General features: G+C 58.6%; 1 protein-coding gene across 1 annotated transcript; it reads left to right on the top strand.

The window, feature by feature from the left end:
• The first annotated feature begins 210 nt into the window (after positions 1 to 210).
• MAP3K11 (mitogen-activated protein kinase kinase kinase 11) lies at positions 211 to 17,750 on the top strand. The gene is made up of 11 exons (XM_057726174.1): positions 211 to 276; positions 1,125 to 2,878; positions 7,903 to 8,083; positions 8,263 to 8,411; positions 8,520 to 8,695; positions 8,835 to 9,078; positions 9,581 to 9,694; positions 10,374 to 10,509; positions 10,604 to 10,695; positions 15,731 to 16,138; positions 16,882 to 17,750. The coding sequence occupies exons 2-11, from the start codon at positions 2,140 to 2,142 to the stop codon at positions 17,217 to 17,219; spliced, it is 2,577 nt and encodes an 858-aa protein (XP_057582157.1). The 5' UTR covers positions 211 to 276; positions 1,125 to 2,139; the 3' UTR covers positions 17,220 to 17,750.
• Positions 17,751 to 18,414: the final 664 nt, after the last annotated feature.

Raw genomic sequence — 18,414 nt, 5'->3', positions numbered from 1 at the left:
CCGCCTGGCGCCCGAGGGCCCCGGGGCCCGGCCTCGCGCTCACGCCATGGCCTCCCCCAGCGGGGGAGACTGGTCGCTGGGGCGAGGGTGCGAGCAGGGGGCGGGGCCGGCCCGGGCAGTCAGCGGCGCGAGACCCAGGCGCGGGGGTGGAGCCGCATCAGAGGCGGGGTCCAGGCCCCCACCCCCGGCCCAGAACTGCTCCCAGGGGCCGGGCTGGCAGGCAGGCGCGGGGCACGGGCCGGGCACCCGACGGCGGCATCCAGAGGTGGGCGTGGGGTGAGTGCTTCGGGGGTGCAGGCGACGGCTCCCTCGGTTCCGGCCCGGGGAAAGCCCCGGGACCCCGAGGCCCACTTCCGGGGTTACAGGTCACTCGCTTTGGGCTCCTTGCTCGCCCCGCTTCTGCGGGAGCCGGCCCAAGGGGGAGGCCGGAAGAAGGAGCCGCGAGCCGCCAACCTGCAGTGGCGCATGCGCCCAACGAGGCCAGTTGGGACCCGGAAAAGGAAAATCTGGAGGCTTCAAAGCGCAAGCGCAGGGCGGTGGTGGAGCAATAAGAAGCGGGAGAGCCCTTCGGGCGTGCGCAGACTCCAGGTCTGAGAGAAGGGATGGTCGGAAAAGCAGAAGCGCTTGGGCGCATGCGCACATCTAAACATTGCCGATCTAGCGGAGACCACTGGGCGGAACCCAAGAGTTAGTTGAGTGGCCATCGAGTAACGGCGGAGTTAATTGGCGCAAAACTCTCTCAGTGAGTTACAAGAGGCGGAGAAAAGGAAGGAGGCGTGGACCTCCCTGGGCTAACACGACAGTTCTGCGCTACGGGAGCACGCCCCTCTAGGTCCGCCCTTTTTAGTGCTGGATCTCGAGCGTCACGAGCTGCCTCTACTTCCGGGTCAGAGCTCAGACTTTAAATTGTAGAGAGCGACCCTCCAAGAACAGGCAGGAGTAGTCGAAGTAGGCTAGCGTCGTTTCTCTTAAAGTGATAGGCTCAAGGCACTTGGGGTCAATCCAGCTGTTGCAAGAGCGGTTTAACTACTCTGTATCCAATCACTGGGCAAATTTTAGCACCTCAGGCTCAGGCTTCCGCCCCTTCGTGGGGAAGAGACATGAATAAGTGATTTGTTTCCCAGGTGAGGGGAAGAGAAGAGCCTTACACAACTCGTTCCAAGAGCTCGAGGTGCAACCAGTTCCGTCCTCCTCGTCTTACCCACCCCCATCCCACTAGCTCTGCAAAGCTGAGCTTCTGGCCCCAGTTTCAGATATGAAAAGAATGAGACGCAAAGAGGATGGGACATACAGCCCTGCAACTTCGGAGCCAAGACCAAAGTCGGGTTTGCCCCTCTCCTAAGTTAGGTTCTTTACCCCAATTTTGCTGATGAGGATGCAGAGGGTGAGAATGGGCCCGTCCTTAGCAGAAACCAACTACGACCCTAAACCTGCTGTCATGGGGGGTGGGGGCTACCCTTCCCCTTCTTCTGCCTCTCACTGACCGCCTACCCGAGAAATTCCCAGGCCCAGTCGCCCCGCAGCCTCTGGGAGGGGAGCGGTGCTACCCGCCCGCGTCATCTGATGCTGTTTCCTGAAGGAGGGAGAACAGCGGAAAAAAGTGAAACTCCACCCTCCACCTCTGCCTCCCGCCCCCGGGGCCAAAGTACAAAGGGAGGAGGAAGAAGGGAACGGGGTTGGAGCCATCGGGTGGAGAGAGCCCAGCGGGGAAGAGGCAGCTCGGCCCAACTAGAGACACTCCAGCCACCCCCCTGCGCAAAGAGACCCAACCGGAATCCAGGCGCTGCCCCTTGCTGGCCCCACCTTATACTTGGCGGGTGCCAGAGCCAGGCTTCCAGGACTGCTCCAGACTGAGGGACGCCCAGGCCCCTCCGTGCCGGCCATGGTGAGACGCCGGTGGCCCCGGGGGCCCACCCCCCGAGCCTGACCACACTGCCCTGGGTCGCCTTCCTCCGGAAGCCCGAGATGCGGGGTGCCGGGAGACTACACTCCTGGCTCCCCAGAGAGGCGTGGGTCTGGGGCTGAGAGCCAGGGCCCGGATGCCCAGGTTCCGGGACTAGGGCCTCGGCAGTCAGCAAGGGTGGGGACCGGGGGCACCCAGGGAAGGTCCCCCACACCCACCAGCGCCAGCTCCCAGCCATGGAGCCCTTGAAGAGCCTCTTCCTCAAGAGCCCACTGGGGTCATGGAACAGCGGTGGCAGTGGGGGCAGCGGGGGCGGCAGCGGAGGTTGGCCAGAGGGGTCCCCGAAGGCGGCAGCTTATGCCAACCCTGTGTGGACAGCCCTATTTGACTACGAGCCCAATGGGCAGGACGAGCTGCCCCTGCGGAAGGGCGACCGTGTGGAGGTGCTGTCTCGGGATGCAGCTATCTCAGGCGATGAGGGCTGGTGGGCGGGCCAGGTGGGCGGCCAGGTGGGCATCTTTCCGTCCAACTATGTGTCTCGGGGTGGTGGCCCGCCCCCCTGCGAGATGGCCAGCTTCCAGGAGCTGCGGCTGGAGGAGGTGATCGGCATCGGTGGCTTCGGCAAGGTCTACCGCGGCAGCTGGCGAGGCGAGCTGGTGGCTGTGAAGGCAGCTCGCCAGGACCCCGATGAGGACATCAGCGTGACAGCCGAGAGCGTGCGACAAGAGGCCCGGCTTTTCGCCATGCTGGCACACCCCAACATCATAGCCCTCAAGGCTGTGTGCCTGGAGGAGCCCAACCTGTGCCTGGTGATGGAGTATGCTGCTGGTGGGCCCCTCAGCCGTGCCCTGGCTGGGCGGCGTGTGCCCCCCCATGTGCTTGTCAACTGGGCCGTGCAAATTGCCCGTGGGATGCACTACCTGCACTGCGAGGCCCTGGTGCCTGTCATCCACCGAGACCTCAAGTCCAACAACAGTGAGTTTTGGGGAGCGTGGTTGGAGGGTGGTGTGGCCCAAGCACACACCTCTCAGCTGCCGATTCTCAGCTGAGCCTACCTGGGGATCTGCTGGAGGCAGGAGCTCCTGTCCTAGGGGACTCTCAGTTGGCCCCCGGGCTCACACTAGCTCCAAAGCAGGAGTCCCAGGCACCTAACAGAGTCTTTCATGCCCCAGCCCCAGAAGGAATCCTTGACTCCAGCTCACAGCTGCCAAGTCAAAAAACTGGAATCTCCCAGGTAGACCGTAAGCAACCTGCCTAACCAGGACCACTACTTCAAGGAAGGAGAGTGCTAGATGCTGGCACCCCCTCACCTTCAGGGAGCCCCCCTGAAGTTCACACTTGTCCTGTCGGTGCCTCCTCTCCCCTCCACTTGTGGTGGGCAGCTCCTCCGGAACAGAAATCCCAAAGGGAAAAGCGCTGCCCCCTCCCCCACCACATAGTGGTCAGAGCTGGGGCCAGGAATGGAATTCTGGCCCCATCTCTCCTGGCTGCACTATCTCTAGCTGGTTATTTCAACCCAGAGCCTCGATTTCAGACTCTAAAAAGGGAGTGATCGGGAGGGTAAAACAGCTTAGGCTGGGTGTCCAATGCCTGGCACACAGTGGGTCATCAGCCAGTGGTATGAATGGTTGAAAGCTGGATCAGAGGAGCCCTTTGCCTGGAATCAGCGTTTGGGAGTGGGCGTGGCGGGGCTAAGAAAGACTCAAGCAGCGAGGCACTCTGTCTCTAGGCTTTTTGGGTCCTACACACTGCCCAGCATGGACCCAAGACAAGCAAGTGACAGGTTCAGAGGACTTCGTGAAGCAGGCAAGCTTCACACCAGGCCCAAAGCAGGGAGTGTTCAGAGAGGCATCCAGTTGGATGTCCCAGCAGGGCCTGACAAGAGCTAAAGCAAGGAGGCAGGACCCAGCGTGGTAGTGGAGACGTGGGCTGGGCCTGCTGGGGTCTGAGGTACAGCTGCAGAGCAAAAGGAAGGGATGGTGGGGTCACTGGAGAGGCACGAGTGCCTCTTGGAAGGGTGGACATGGATATTTTGAGCCTTCTGGCCTGGGCTGACCATGGATAAGAGGCTTGGGGGGAGCAGAACACCAGGGCCCAGTGACATCCAAGTCCTTGCCAGGGCTGGAGGGGCCTGGGGAGGCCCGCCAGCCACCCCACCCACTCCTGCCATCCATAGTAGGGTGCAGACCCCACCTCTCAGCCTCCCTCCTGGGTCCGAGCCATCTAGGGACCCCCACTCCCGGCCCCAGCCCGAGGGGGATTCCCCGAAGGCCTGGGGGGAGGGGACTCCCATCTTCTGTTTTTCCTCCAGTTTTCTTTCCAGAAAAAATGGAACAATAGCCCAGGCCCCTGCTCCCCACCCTCCCCACCGCTTCCTGCGTTTCCTGCTGCCCCTGAGCCGGCTTCCTGCCCCTGCTCCAGCCTCTGCTCTCTCCCCAGCCCAGCTGCCTGCAGGGGAGGAAAGAGCTGGGGGTGGGGGGGTTTGTGGGAGAGGAAGGAGCCAGGGATTGCACCCCCACTCCCCCCAGTTCCCTTCCAGAGTCTGGGTGGTGGTGCAGAGCAGGCAGGGTGCCCTTAGCCTCCCTGAGCCTGGCCTCCCACCTCACAGACCCCAGTCCTAGGCCTGGGGTGCCGTCTGCGGCATTGGGGGGGGGAGTCCCTGGGCTAGGGGGGCACAGGCAGGAAACAATGGCGTGATTTTCCTGGACAATGGGGGCCTTGTGAGGAAGCCTGGCGGGGAGAGGAGGGGGAATTCTCCAGGCCCACGAGTCACAGGACTGACCAGCCAGCCCGCCCTGGGCCTGACCTCCCCCAATTCTCCCCCAAAGGACCCCCCACCCCCAACTTGGAGACCTGGGCCAGGCCTCCCAGAAAGGAGAAGTCGGGACGTGGGAGGGAAGCGGAAGAGGTGTATGCTGCCTAGGCCACTCCCGAGCTCCACAGAGGCAGCCCAGGGAGGGGGCTGGGGGCCAGGTCCCTTTCAGAGACCAGGGGCCCTGAGGGGATGCTGGGAGGGTGATCTCTAGGCCCTTCTTCTCTGAGTGACCCCTGACCGCCCCATCCCAAGGTCTACATCAGACACCAGAGAGGGTTGCAACAAATTCAAGGTACTTGCAGAAAAGCTGGGCACGCGGAAGTGAGGATAAGGCTTCACAGGTGTCAGGTCAAGCCGAGGGGCAGGAGGCAGCAGAAAGGCCACCCATACAAAGAAATCTTGTGACTTTGAGTGAGTTGCTGCCTCTCTCTGGACTTAAGATTACCTGACCGAAAAAGGCAGGCTGGCTTCCCAGCTTGAGATACTGGCCCAGAAAGTGCTTCACCAGTCTGTGAGGTACCACAAGTGGCTAGAGACCTGACCAAGAAGCAGCAGGGGTTGGTCTTCAAGAGGATGGGTGGGTCCTGGCACCAGAGAAAGCAGGAGTCCCTCCCCAATCCCAGCACATGGATCCCTTTGCCTGGTTTCTCTCCAGCCACCTGCCCCGGCCTGCTGCGGTCCTTCTTCGCAATGAACTTTTGCAGGGCTTATTAAGTGGTTCAGCTCTGATCTCCAGCAGCCAGGCCAGAGGCTGTTGTGAAGCTGGGAGTAAGATGTGATTGAGGATGGAGAGGGGAGAGTTGACTTGAGAGATATTAGCAGCAGAATCTTTAGGACAACTGTCAGATCCTGTGTTAAAACTTTAAAAGCTGTGATCTTGTGGGACTTCCCTGGCGGTCCAGTGGTTAAGCCTACATGCTTCCACTACAAAGGGCATGGGTTCGATCTCTGGTCAGGGAACTAAGATCCCACTTGCGCTCGGTGCGGCCAAAAAAAAAAAAAAGCGTGATTTTGTTTAATACTTATGGTGACTCTCTGAAGTGGGTTTTGTTGTCATCTTTAACTTTAACTGTTCAGGACTCAGCCCCAGTTTGGCTCAGAGGAGAGGGTAGATTGCAGGACCATTCTTTGAATTTGGAGAAACTGCAGGAAGATTTGCTGGGCACCGTGGGAGGATGAAGGTGGTTGTTGAGGGCATAGGGACATCAGGTAGGGCAGCTGGATCGACTTCTGAACTAGAGCTCCAAATGTGGGAGATGCCAATGAGGAGGGGGCACCTGCCACCTGGGAGAGGCCGGGACAGCCTGGGGGCAGTGGGCTGAGTTCAAGGGGAGGCCAGGCTCTGAGGAACACCAGCATTGAAAAAGCTAAGGGTGGGGAGGCCCTGAAGGAAACAGTACAAGCAGCCAGAGGCCTGGGAGCCAAGGACAGCAGGGAGGGGTTGAGCAGCAGTGCCAGATGCCCCTACGAGGCCCAAAGAGCTTGGCCAGCAGCAGGATCAGGAGTTGTGGCTTTAGGCCTAGAAAAGTGAATACCCTGGTTCTGCCACCTCCTCTGAGAAGTCTTCCCTGACTCACCAGGCTGTGTTAGGTGCCCATCTCCTCTGCCCCAATCTCAGTGCCCTGTGCTGCCCCCACTATGGTGCTGTCACCCTGGGCAGGATTGCTGAGAGGTGCGCCCTGAAAGAACGTGTCAGAAATGCCGTTAGCTTGGACGTCACTTCTCTGCAATGCGGTTGGCCATAACCGGAAAAGTAGAGAGCCCTCTTCAGACCCTTGAAGATTCTGTGACTTTGTCCTCTTTTTATTCCTCTAGAAGTTCTCTCCTTTGAGCCATGCTTGTCCTGGTGAGAGATTTGCAAGTTGCTGCTTCTTCCCTCTGTACAGAGTATGGTGACCCCATTTGGGACAAAGCCTTGAGCCCTTGCCACGTCCACCCACTGCTACATTGTCCCAAACTCCTTTCTAGCCAAGAACCACCACCTTCTTAGACCCCGTCCTCTCTCTTCACATCCACATGCATCAGTGGATATCCTTTGGAGTCCTTCTCTCCCCTGGGAGTGGCTGCGCTAGCCACGATGGGACGTGGACGCCAGGAGTCTGTAGTGCCTGCTGGGCTTCCTTTCTCACCAGGGGGTTCCCTCCTGCTCCCCACCTCAGGGAGGTTCTGAGTCACACTCCTGCCTCAGCAAAATGACAAGACACAGGATTCTCTTGAAATCAAAGTCACATATGCTGAGAGGCTGCTGTATTGCCCATTTCTTTTCTTTTTTTTTTCCTGGCTGCGCTGTGGCATGCGGGATCTTAGTTCCCCAACCAGGGATCATACCCACACCCCCTGCCGTGGAAGCGCGGAGTCTTAACCACTGGATCACCAGGAAAGTCCCCGCACTGCCCACTTCTATTCCGTGCAGTGTTAGGGGAAAGTTAGAGCACTGGCTTTGCAACCACACACACCAGGTTGTGGTATCTGTTTTATCTGCCTATGACCTTAGTTAAGTCAAATCATTGCTCAGTTTCCTCTTCTGCAAAATGGGGATGATGTCTACCTCAGAGATTTTTTTTTTAATAATGCATTTTTTTAATTTATTTACTTTATTTATTTATTGGCTATGTTGGGTCTTCATTGCTTTCTCTAGTTGCGGTGCGCGGGGGCTGCTCTTCGTTGCAGTGCACAGGCTTCTCATCGCAGTGGCTTCTCTTGTTGTGGAGCATGGGCTCTAGTAGTTGTGTGCGCGGGCTTCAGTCGTTGTGGCTCACAGGCTCCAGAGCTCAGGCTCAGTAGTTGTGGTGCATGGGCCTAGTTGCTCTGTGGCATGTGGGATCTTCCTGGACCAGGGATGGAACCCGTGTCCTCTAGGTTGGCAGGCAGATTCTTAACCATTGCACCACCAGGGAAGTCCCTATCTCATAGGTTTTTCGGGGGGGGGGGGGGGGGAGTGCCAACTCTGAGTGTAAAATGCCTGGCCTCCAGTAGCCCCTTGGTAAATATTTCCCAGGATTGTGCTTATCGTCTGATTCTACCCCCAACCCCAGCTCTGAGCTCTCCAGGGCAAGACTGATACCAGTTTACCTTGGTGCCCCCAGTACCTAGCCAGGACGTCTGTCAGATGAGTTTGCTCCCAACTCCTCCCTTGTCCCCACCACCCGAGGCTGGAGCACCACAGCCCTGCCTCTCTTCCCAGTTCTGCTGCTGCAGCCCATTGAAGGTGACGACATGGAACACAAGACCCTGAAGATCACTGACTTTGGTCTGGCCCGCGAATGGCACAAAACCACGCAAATGAGTGCGGCGGGCACCTACGCCTGGATGGCTCCCGAGGTTATCAAGGCCTCCACCTTCTCTAAGGGCAGCGATGTCTGGAGGTGCGGCTGGATGGAGGCTGGACAGATACGGGGCTGCACAGGGCTGCCAAAATCTAGGGCTGGGCAGACAAGCAGAGCCCAGGGGGAGGGACACAGACCACTTCGCTCTTGGTTGCTTTGGGGTGAAATGGCAACGAATAAGTAGAGGAGGGGACATAGACACTTTGTCTCACCCACAGCTTTGGGGTGCTGCTGTGGGAACTGCTGACTGGGGAGGTGCCCTACCGTGGTATCGACTGCCTCGCTGTAGCCTACGGAGTGGCCGTTAACAAGCTCACACTGCCCATCCCATCCACCTGCCCCGAGCCCTTCGCACAGCTCATGGCCGGTAAGGAGATGGGGCAGGCGGGTGAGGGGCAGAGCTCCCTGGGCCAGGACGTATCCACTCACAGGCCCCTTCTTATCCTGCCCCCTCCCCCCCACTCCGTTTCCCCAGACTGCTGGGCGCAGGACCCCCACCGCAGGCCCGACTTCGCCTCCATCCTTCAGCAGTTGGAGGCGCTAGAGGCGCAGGTCCTGCGGGAAATGCCGCGGGACTCCTTCCATTCCATGCAGGAAGGCTGGAAGCGCGAGATCCAAGGCCTCTTCGACGAGCTGCGGGCCAAAGAAAAGGTGGGAGGAGTCGGGGCCCCAGGGTTGGAAGGAGACGCCGGGAAGGAATGTCTCCCCGGCTTCCAAGAGGCACAGGATGGGGGCGAGCGCCTGGGGCTGTACCGGGCTGAGTCCACCGCCGTCACTGTCCCGGGCACAGGAACTACTGAGCCGCGAGGAGGAGCTGACCCGCGCAGCGCGTGAGCAGCGGTCACAGGCGGAGCAGCTGCGGCGGCGCGAGCACCTGCTGGCTCAGTGGGAGCTGGAGGTGTTCGAGCGCGAGTTGACGCTTCTGCTGCAGCAAGTTGACCGCGAACGGCCGCACGTTCGCCGCCGCCGCGGAACCTTCAAGCGCAGCAAACTCCGCGCGCGCGACGGCGGCGAGCGCATCAGCATGCCGCTCGGTAAGGGGCGGGCCCCAGCACGTCGCTCGCCATTGGCCTCCTGGGCGGAGGGGTGGGGTCAGGCTGCTGTGCAGGCCACCTTGGGATTGGTCTAGGGCGTTTGGTGGGTGGGCCTGTGAGCCGAGGCTGGAAGGGGTGGGGCCCCGAGTGATTTTTCGTCTGTGGGCGGGTTCTGGCGGGAATATTTGCATGTCGGCCTGGGAGTGGCTGCGGCCGGGAAGGGGCGGGGCTCGTGAAAGTTCTGGGAAAGCCGAGGGAGTGGGATGGGCCGCCTCCTGGGAGTCTCCGACTTGGCTGCGCTTCCCCGGGTGGAGGTCTGCCTTCCTTACGGAGAATCTGGGGCCCAAGAAGGCAGTGAGGCCGGCCCCAGTCACCCAGCCGCCGTGCCAGGCTCGATTCCAGCACTGCCTGCGTGGCCTGGGAGCCGCCGAGGGGCCCTGCGGGTTAGGATCCAGTGTCTCCTTCACCACAAATCTGCACCCTGCTTCCCCCCCAACCTCAGACTTCAAACACCGCATCACCGTGCAGGCCTCGCCCGGCCTGGACAGGAGGAGAAACGTCTTCGAGGTCGGGGCTGGGGATTCGCCCACCTTCCCCCGGTTCCGGGCCATCCAGTGTAAGAAACTTCGCCTCCCCTTGCCCATGCTCTGTCCCCCAGACCTTATCCTTTTGTCAAACCGTATCCTTGGATTTGGATCCCACCCACTGTCTCCGCCTCTTCCCCCCTGCTCCCAGGTCCCCTCCTCTATCCGTCTAAACTTGTACCTCTAAGTTCCCCGAGCAGCATTCATTTTACAGCTTTTTCAATCTAACAGTTGTATGACGTTAAGTACCATTCACTTTCCTAAATGCTTTGCTAATATTAACTTGATTCCTCGTAATGACCCTACGAGGTAGCTACCCTTGTTATTATTTATGTTTTACTAATAAGAAAAGTGAAAAAAGTAACTGTCTAATGATACACAGTAAGTGGCAAAATCAGAATTCAAACCCACGCGGTTTGCTGCAGTGTCTGTACTAACTGCTAAGCAGCAGACGCCAGCTAAAGGGCTAGATGAGTTGCCTGGCTGCCAGTCCCAGGACCCACACCCACCTACCCTGCCCCAGTTCTGTTCAGATTCTCTGTGGTCCGAAGCTCACCCGGGGAATGGGAAGGGCCCCAGCCTGACACCCAGCCCCCTATCCTTCAAGAAGTTGCCCCTGGAGCCCGATTCTCATGATGGGAGGACAAGGATCAGGGTTCTTGACCTCAGCTCAGACTCCATCGGTTCCCCCGTGCCCCCTCCCTGCCACAGTGGAGCCTGCAGAACCTGGCCAGGTGTGGGGCCGACAGTCCCCACGACGTCTGGAGGACTCAAGCAATGGAGAGCGGCGAGCATGCTGGGCCTGGGGTCCCAGTTCCCCTAAGCCTGGAGAAGCCCAGAACGGGAGGTAAGTGCCTGAGTGCCACCCACCCAGTTTGTCTTCTGCCTCCCAACAGTCCTGAGAGTCACAAAGCACAACTCCCCTCCCATCCCCTCACCAGGAGAAGGTCCCGCATGGACGAAGCCACGTGGTACCTGGATTCAGATGATTCATCCCCCTTAGGATCTCCTTCCACACCCCCAATGCTCAATGGTGAGTGGCCTTGTCTGACTCCTGTTGCTGCGCCCCTGTGGGTCCTGGGGGGAGGCTACGAGAAGCCAGCAGGCCAGGCAGGCCATTCTAGAACCCAGGTCTGACCCGTCAGCCCACAACTGAGCTGGATCCAGCTTAGGCATCAGGGACCCTGTTCAGGGCTGGCCTGCAAGAGGGCTCTTCCCTGGCCCTGTGGCAGCTGCTGTGCCCTCAGCAAACTCCAGGAAGGGAAGGAAGACAAGGAACGGTGCCCCCCACCTGGGGCCCAAGGGAAGCTGGGCCAGAGGGGGGGAAGGAAACTGAGCACGTGGAGTGGAGCTAGACAAGTGGCTGCCGCATTGTGCCTCTCAGAGTCCCTTCTGGGGAGCCTGTAAGTGGAGAAGAGGATAAGAAAGCTGAACAGTGGGGATCTAAGGCCCACTCACTGCATCTGGGGCAGTTCTGGACGTTTCTGTTTTCCATAATGGCAATAGTACTTACTGTGTGTCAGGCATTCCATCCAAGCAATAACCCCGGGGGGAGTTATTATACCCATTTGAGAGATGAGAAAACTGAGACTCTGCCAGGTAAAGTAATCTATCTAAATCCCCCAGCTAAGGATTTGAACCCAGGGAGACTTTGACTCTCATGGTCGTAGTGAGCTTCCCCAGAAACTTTCACTTGAAAAAAGGGTTTCTCACATACAAAGGGTTTCTTCCCCTGCTGGGAAGCTAGGGGGTCAGCAGAAACTGAGGCTCCCGTGTCAGAGGGACAAGAGCTCAGTTCAGCACTGCCCAGCACTGGCGGGGACTAGAAAGTTGCCCGTGGGTCCATTTAGAGCCCCCCGCTGCACCTGCTTCTCACAGCCAGCATACAGGACCCGGCTCAGCTGTTATCAGACCAGAGTCCTACTCAGCAAACAAGGTAGACTCACTGCTCTGACCCCACCTTGCACATCACCTCCACCATTACCTGAGCTACATTTCACAGTAATAACAACAGCATACATTTATTGGGTTCTTTCTGTGTGCCATGTTATAGAGGAGGAAACTGAGGCACAGAGAGGTTAGGTGGTTTGAAGTAGGGCACACAGCAGAACAGGGATTTGAGCCCAGGTCTGACTCCAGAGGCAGGGCCCTAGACTCCCGTCTGCCACACCATTTTCTGCTCCAGCAGTTGCATTGCCCCGAGCTGGCTGTGCTGCAGGCACTGAAATGAGAATTGAAGGCCAGGGGCTGCTTGAAGTCACCTGCTTTAGACTGTACCAGGCCAGAAGGGTCAGTGGAGAACTTGAGGTCCTGTCAACCTGGGTGTGAAGACTACATATTCTGCAGATCCCTTTGGCCTTACCCTCCCTGAGCTCCTGGGAACAGGGGCACAAGGGCCTGGACCCCATCTTTCTCCAGCTTGCCCCCTTACTTAAAAAGATAGCACCTGTCCCAGCCCAGCTGCGGGCTGAGTACTCCGTCCCTGTCCCCACCCCCCACCCCGTGCAAGCCCACACTCCAGCCATCTTGGGCTCACCCATGAGTGTGTAACCTTGACCTCCCAACCACCCACTGAGTCAAAACCCTGGCTAAGAATCAAAGAAGACCCTATGAGATTGTCCCAGGCATTAGTCACACAGTGAGGAGCCCCATCTCCTACCTGTTGTCCCTGCCTGGTGTTCTGGCCCCTGGGGAATTGGTTGCAGTGAGTGGCAGATAGGTGGGCAGTCAGTCTGTATGGACAGCAACTGCCCCATGAAGTTTGTTGCCCTGGAGCCACTAACTACCACGTGGCCATGTCCTCTTCGTGAGGCCCCAAAGAAGTGATTTTACAGTCCTCTCTGGGTCAAGAATGGTTTTTCTGCTTTCTCCTCAACAACAGGGTTGCCACCTCTTACTGCCAGGGAACTTAGAGGCAAATTAAAATCCTTGCCGAGTTACCTTGGGCAAGTTGCTTACTTCTGGGAACCCCAGTTTCTCAGGATATCGGCCTCAGGAACTTCTTTCCATTCTTAGCATGTGTGCCGACCTCCAGCTTCACTTAACTTTGTCCCATTTTTCTTGATTGTTTTAAACATTTTCCCCGTGTTCTGTTTAAACTCACTGTCAGTGATCAGTTTCTTCACCTGTAAAATAGGGTAATAGCGATCACCTTATGCGGTTGTCACAAGGATTATAAGAACAGACTCTTCCATCAAGCACATATTGGGGCTTCCTAGGTGGCGCAGTGGTTAAGAATCCGCCTGCCAATGCAGAGGTTACGGGTTCGATCCCAGCTCCAGGAAGATCCCACATGCCGCGGAGCAACTAAGCCTGTGTGCCGGGAAAGAAAAAAAAAAAGCATGTATTGACACATATTATGGGCCAGGCCTCAATGTGCTAGAGATCAACACTGCCCTGACCTTGGGGAGGGCCTAGTCGGGTGGAGGAAGCTGACTCAGAAATAAACAAGTACAGTAGAGAGTAGGACGTGGTGGGGTGAGGGCTGTACGAGGCATAACATGAGCAAGAACTGAACAGGTTACGGGGGATTCTGGCAAAGCTTCTGAAAGAGGAAAAAGTTCTTGTTTTCCTCTACGCTCTACTCACTTCACTTCTGACGCTAGATGTGGGGGGTGTTTTCCCTACACCAACCAATTCTGGGACAGCAGCTGGGTGTCCTACAATCCAACCCAATCCTGACACTGACTGCCTGGAGTTAGTTAGTGTCAGACCCCACAGGTTAAGGGTTCAGGCCCACAAGACTGCTCCTCCCCACTTCAGACATCAGTTGTAAGTTCAGGTTGTCGCCTGTGCTCCTCAGCAACCAGCTATAAATCGGGGGTTCCCACGACCCCCTCCTCACATTTGATCATTTGCTAGAACAGCTCATGAAACTCAGGAAAGCCATTTACTTACTAGATTACATTATAAAGGATACAGGTCAAGAACAACCAGATGGAAGAGATGTGTAGGGCAGGACATGTGAGAGGGGCACAGCGCTTCCATGCCCTCTCCAGGCTACTTTCCCAGCACCTCTGCTGGTTCACCAACCCAGAAGCTCTCGGATCCCTTTAGCTGGATTTGATTTTTTTTTTTTTTGGTTTGGGTTTTTATGGAGGCTTCATTACATGGACATGATTGATTGATTAAATTGTTGGTCATTGGTGATGGGATTCCATCTCCAGCCCCTCCCCTCCTCAGTGCAGGTGGAGGCTGAAAGTTCAACCCTCTAATCACATCATTTGTTCCCCTGGCAACCAGACCCCATCCTTAGGAGCTTTCTGAAAATGACCGCATCAACAGGAACTCAGATGTGGTTAAAAGAGCTCCTTATGAATAACCAAAGACACTCCTTTCACCTTTATCATGCTAACACTTAGGAAATTCCAAGGGTTTGGGGAGTTCTGTACCAGGAATGAGATAAGGACCAAATAGATGCTTTTTTATAAATCACAATGCCACAGCTTCATAGAGGATGTGACATCTCAGCTGGGTCTTGACCGGTAAATAAGGGATCCTGAGAGCCGAGGAGGGGAAGGTGTGATGGATGAGGAGAGGGAATAGTGTGTGCACAGCTGTGGGGCCCACCAAACCTAAGGAGCAGGAATCCTGGTTGGAACTCAGAGAGGGAGTTGAGAGCCAGGGACTCACAGGCCTGAAGCAGCAGGCGGGGGCCAGGCCTGCACCCCCTAGCACTGTGGAGCCCGGTGCGGCACCAGCACGTGGGCCAGCAGATGTTTGTCGAATGAATGAGTGAAGCTGGAAAGGCAGGCAGGAGCCAGTTCAGGAAGGGCCTGGAAATTGGTGGGGATTTTTTTAGCAGCAATTTGTCTTTAGCAGGTTTGCATTTTATAAGGCAGTGGCTACTACAGGGGTGGGGTGGGGTTGGGGATAAGAGTCAGAGAGATGGGGGGAATTCCCTGGCAGTCCAGTGGTTAGGACTACGTGCTCTCACTGCCTAGGGTGTGCATTCAGTCCATGGTTGGGGAAGTAAGATCCCACAAGCCTTGGGGCGTTGCCAAAAAGGAAAAAAAAAAAAATGGAGCGACAAGGATGGGGTAAGGATTGTGGCTGAGGACAGGGGCCCCAAGCAAAGTCCTTGTTCATAGCAGAAGTTCACTTTTCCCAGCTTTGCATTTCTTCCTCTGGACACTCAGCGCAGTGCTCCACTCCAGGCAGGTGCAAGGAAGAGAGAGAAAGAAGGCTTTGAAAACCCAGACAAGGAGTTTGGACTTACTTCTAGCGGCAGTGGAGAGCCATGGCAGGTTCTAGAGCTAGGAGGACCTGACAAAATTGGGGTTTGTGGGAGGCCATCACAGACTGCACTGTCTCCTCAACGACAGGTTCCCCAGACCCACCCCAAATGGTCTCAAATGGAGTCGGGCCAACTGTAGGCCCACGGGTTAGGACACAGATGTCCTAAAATCCAGGGCAGTGTAGGCTTAGCTAAGCCCTTAACCTCTCCAAGCCTGGAATCCCTGGGCCGTGAGATCAGACAACACAATGCCCCTAAAGCATTTGGCTCAGGCCTGACACAAGCAGCTGACCTCTCTGAGCCTCAGTTTCCTCAGTTCTGGAATAGGGACAGGGACACTGCCTCTAAGGGCTATTGTGTACCTTGGAATTGGCCTGTGTGCTGCTGCTGAAGGAGGGAGCAGGCAGGCAGAAGGACCAGGGCTGCCCAGCCAGGAAGGAGGTGGGCACAGAGCACAGGTCCCAGGCCTGTCCCTGGGCCCCTGCAGATATCCTCGGCTGGCCATTGAGGCCACTGAGGCCCTGATCTGGCCTTAGCTTGCTTCCTGGGGGAGCCCACTCCTTCCCTCCAGCCCACCCTCCATCTGTGGGCCCCAGGGCACCTGGCTTCGCTCCTGCTGGTTCCTCAGAGTGCACTGCCCTCCGCACCCCACCCCGGCTTCTGAAAGGCCAGAATGTTGTGTCTGGTGGGGGAGGCGCGGCCGCCTGGGAGGAATTGGGCTGGGGGAGCAGCGCAGTCAGGGAAGATGTCCGAGGGGAGCAGAAGGCAGTCCTTGCTGCAGGGCCGCCGAGGGGGCCGCCGAAGTCGGCCTAACCTGTGTACCCGCCGCCAGGTAACCCCCCGCGGCCGAGCCCGGAGCCCGAGGAGCCCCGACGGCCGGGCCCGGCGGAGCGCGGCAGCGGCTCCGGGACGCCCAAGCTGATCCAGCGCGCGCTGCTGCGTGGCACCGCCCTGCTCGCCTCGCTGGGCCTCGGCCGCGACCTGCAGCCGCCGGGGGGCCCGGGCCGCGAGCGCGGGGAGCCGCCGCCTACGGCCCGCGCGCCGCTGCCCGCGTCGTCCCCCGCCGAGCCGCCCCCCTCCCCGCTCATCCGCTTCTCCTCCGAGACGCCCGACGCCCCGGCCTCGCCGCTGAGCCCCGACGCCCCCCGCCCGGCCGTCCCCGCGCCCCTGCTGCTGGAGCTGGGTGTCCCCGCCGGCCAGCCGTCCGCCAAGAGCCCCCGGCGCGAAGAGGAGAGGCGCGGTGAGTGGCCTCTGCCAGGTGACAGGGGAGGAGGGGCTGGTGGGGACAAGCAGAGCAGTATGGCCGGGGCCCCGCAGCTGGGCGATGAGGAGGCGCGTAGGGAACTGAGTTCATCCAGTGGTCGGGGGTGGAGAGGGGCCCGGCCAGGCCGGTTGTGAGATAATAGAAATAATGATGACATCTCTAGCAAACTCCTCCTGGTTGCTTCCTTGTGCCAGGCACTGTGCCCAGTGCTTTAGGGAGGTTGCCTCAGTCAATTACCGTAACAACGCTGTGAACTGGGTACTCTGGTTATACTTATTTTTTAGATGAAATGTAAGGCACAGAGAGATCAAGGGACTCCAGGCTCCCACTAGTAAGTGGCCAAGTGGGGATCCAAGCCCAGACCGGTCTGCTCCAGAGGCCTCCTCACTCTTTTTATTTTAAAGGAGAACTGAAATTTACTTATTTAAGCCATGCTGTGTGGCATGTGGGAACCTAGTTCCCCGACCAGGGATTGAACCCTCGCAGTGGAAGGGCAGAGTCTTAACCACTGGACCGCCAGGGAAGTCCCAGTCTCCTCACTCTTACCTGCTACATAATAAACAGATGCGCCACAGAGCTCAAAGGGCCATGGAAATTATGAGTCACGTAGCTCACTTGTGCAGATGAGGAAACTGAGGCCCAGAGCAGGGCAGTGCCTTCCAGGGACACCCAGGAGTTGGCGACTGCCTGACCTGGGCCCCTTCCCCCTCCCTCCATAGGAAGCGCCGTCTCACCCCCACCAGGCATATCACGCTCCGCTCCTGGCACCCCGGGTACCCCACGCTCACCGCCTCTGGGCCTCATCAGTCGACCTCGGCCCTCACCCCTTCGCAGCCGCATCGACCCGTGGAGCTTTGTGTCAGCCGGGCCACGGCCTTCACCCCTGCCCTCGCCACAGCCTGCGCCCCGCCGGGCACCCTGGACCTTGTTCCCAGACTCAGACCCCTTCTGGGACTCTCCACCTGCAAACCCCTTCCGAGGGGGCCCTCAGGACTGCAGGGCGCAGACCAAAGACGTGGGTGCCCAGGCCCCGTGGGCGCCGGAGGCAGGGCCCTGAGTGGGCCAGGCTGCTCCCCCACGCGCCCGCCGCCGCCCTCGAGGAGCCCCACCATACACTGGAACGTGAGCCGGGCAGCCTCTCCAGCTGCCTTGGTTTCACCCAGGGACCCCGCCCCCTCTGGGGGTCAGGAACACTACACTGCACAGGAAGCCTTCACACTGGATGGGGGCCTGCACCCCCCACACACCTACCATGTGTGGGTCCCCCAACGTACCGCCCCACTGGGGTCCGACACTGTACCCAGCTGGTTGGGAGGACCAGAGCCTGTCTCAGGGAATTGCCCCCAGGGGTGGTGCAGGAAGGAGGGGAGGTGCAGGGGAGAGGGGCCGGCCTCAGCTGTCACCAGCACTTTTGACCAAGTCCTGCTACTGTGGCCTCTGCCCCAGGGCTTAGTGCCTGGGCCCCCCTGCCCTGGGGGTCCTCTGGGGCCGGGGCTCTCTGGGTGCCTTCCTGCTGCCCCGGCAAGGGTTGGGGCCATGGCCTCAGGATCCAATGAAGCCAAATAAACTCCCCAAGCTGTCTCCCCAAGCACTGCCTGTCACCTTTCTTGGAGGTAACCTAGGGATCCAAAGCATCGCGTGACCCTGGGGACCTCATGCCCCCAGCACAGTGGCGGTTGGCTTGGGCCTAGGCTGGGATGCTCTGTACCACATACCTCTCCTGGGATCAAGTCTGCTTGATCATCAGGCGTTCAGGCCCTTCTTAGCCTCGCTGGCATCTGCACGCTCAGGCCTCACCCGTCTCCTCTCACCCTTGCCAGGCCTTCCCACCATTTCAAGTGACTGTATTTGCCCTGATTCTTCCTGTTGCTGGGTGGTCCCTGCTTATCCTCAGGGCCCAGCAACAACACCACCTCCCCTGGGACACCTTCCCAGTCATGCTGCTCCCACCCAAGGCAACTCGCTGAACTCAGGAGCATACACCCTCCAGGTGGCATCTTGGGGGTTTGTCCTGGGTTTGTTTCTATCCTATGGTTTGGACATAGGAGGGGGTCACCCACCCTGCCACCTGGTTCCACTCATGCTTCTCTTAATACCCCAGGGTTCTGTGGACTACCCCCCCCCCCCATGGTAGGACTACCACGACCTAGGGCAGGGGCCCCTGGGCTCAGCCCCTCCACGGTTCACGGGAATCGTGGTCCAGGCTCCCTCTCCCCTTCCCCAGCGCACTCCATGGCAGCCAGATCTACTGT

The sequence above is a fragment of the Hippopotamus amphibius genome, chromosome 3 (genome assembly GCF_030028045.1).
Source record: "Hippopotamus amphibius kiboko isolate mHipAmp2 chromosome 3, mHipAmp2.hap2, whole genome shotgun sequence".
Lineage (NCBI taxonomy): Eukaryota > Metazoa > Chordata > Mammalia > Artiodactyla > Hippopotamidae > Hippopotamus > Hippopotamus amphibius.
The sequence above is the reverse complement of the archived record's forward strand: the minus strand, read 5'-3'. Positions and strand labels throughout refer to the sequence as shown.

What these genes read in the sequence shown, in the direction of transcription:
- MAP3K11 (XM_057726174.1), top strand. Translation starts at nt 2,140, where the DNA reads ATGGAGCCCTTGAAGAGCCTCTTCCTCAAGAGCCCACTGGGGTCATGG. An exon ending in AAGGGCAGCGATGTCTGGAG is followed by an intron (nt 8,084 to 8,262) that starts GTGCGGCTGGAT and finishes TCTCACCCACAG; the next exon opens with CTTTGGGGTGCTGCTGTGGG. An exon ending in CTTCGCACAGCTCATGGCCG is followed by an intron (nt 8,412 to 8,519) that starts GTAAGGAGATGG and finishes CCGTTTCCCCAG; the next exon opens with ACTGCTGGGCGCAGGACCCC.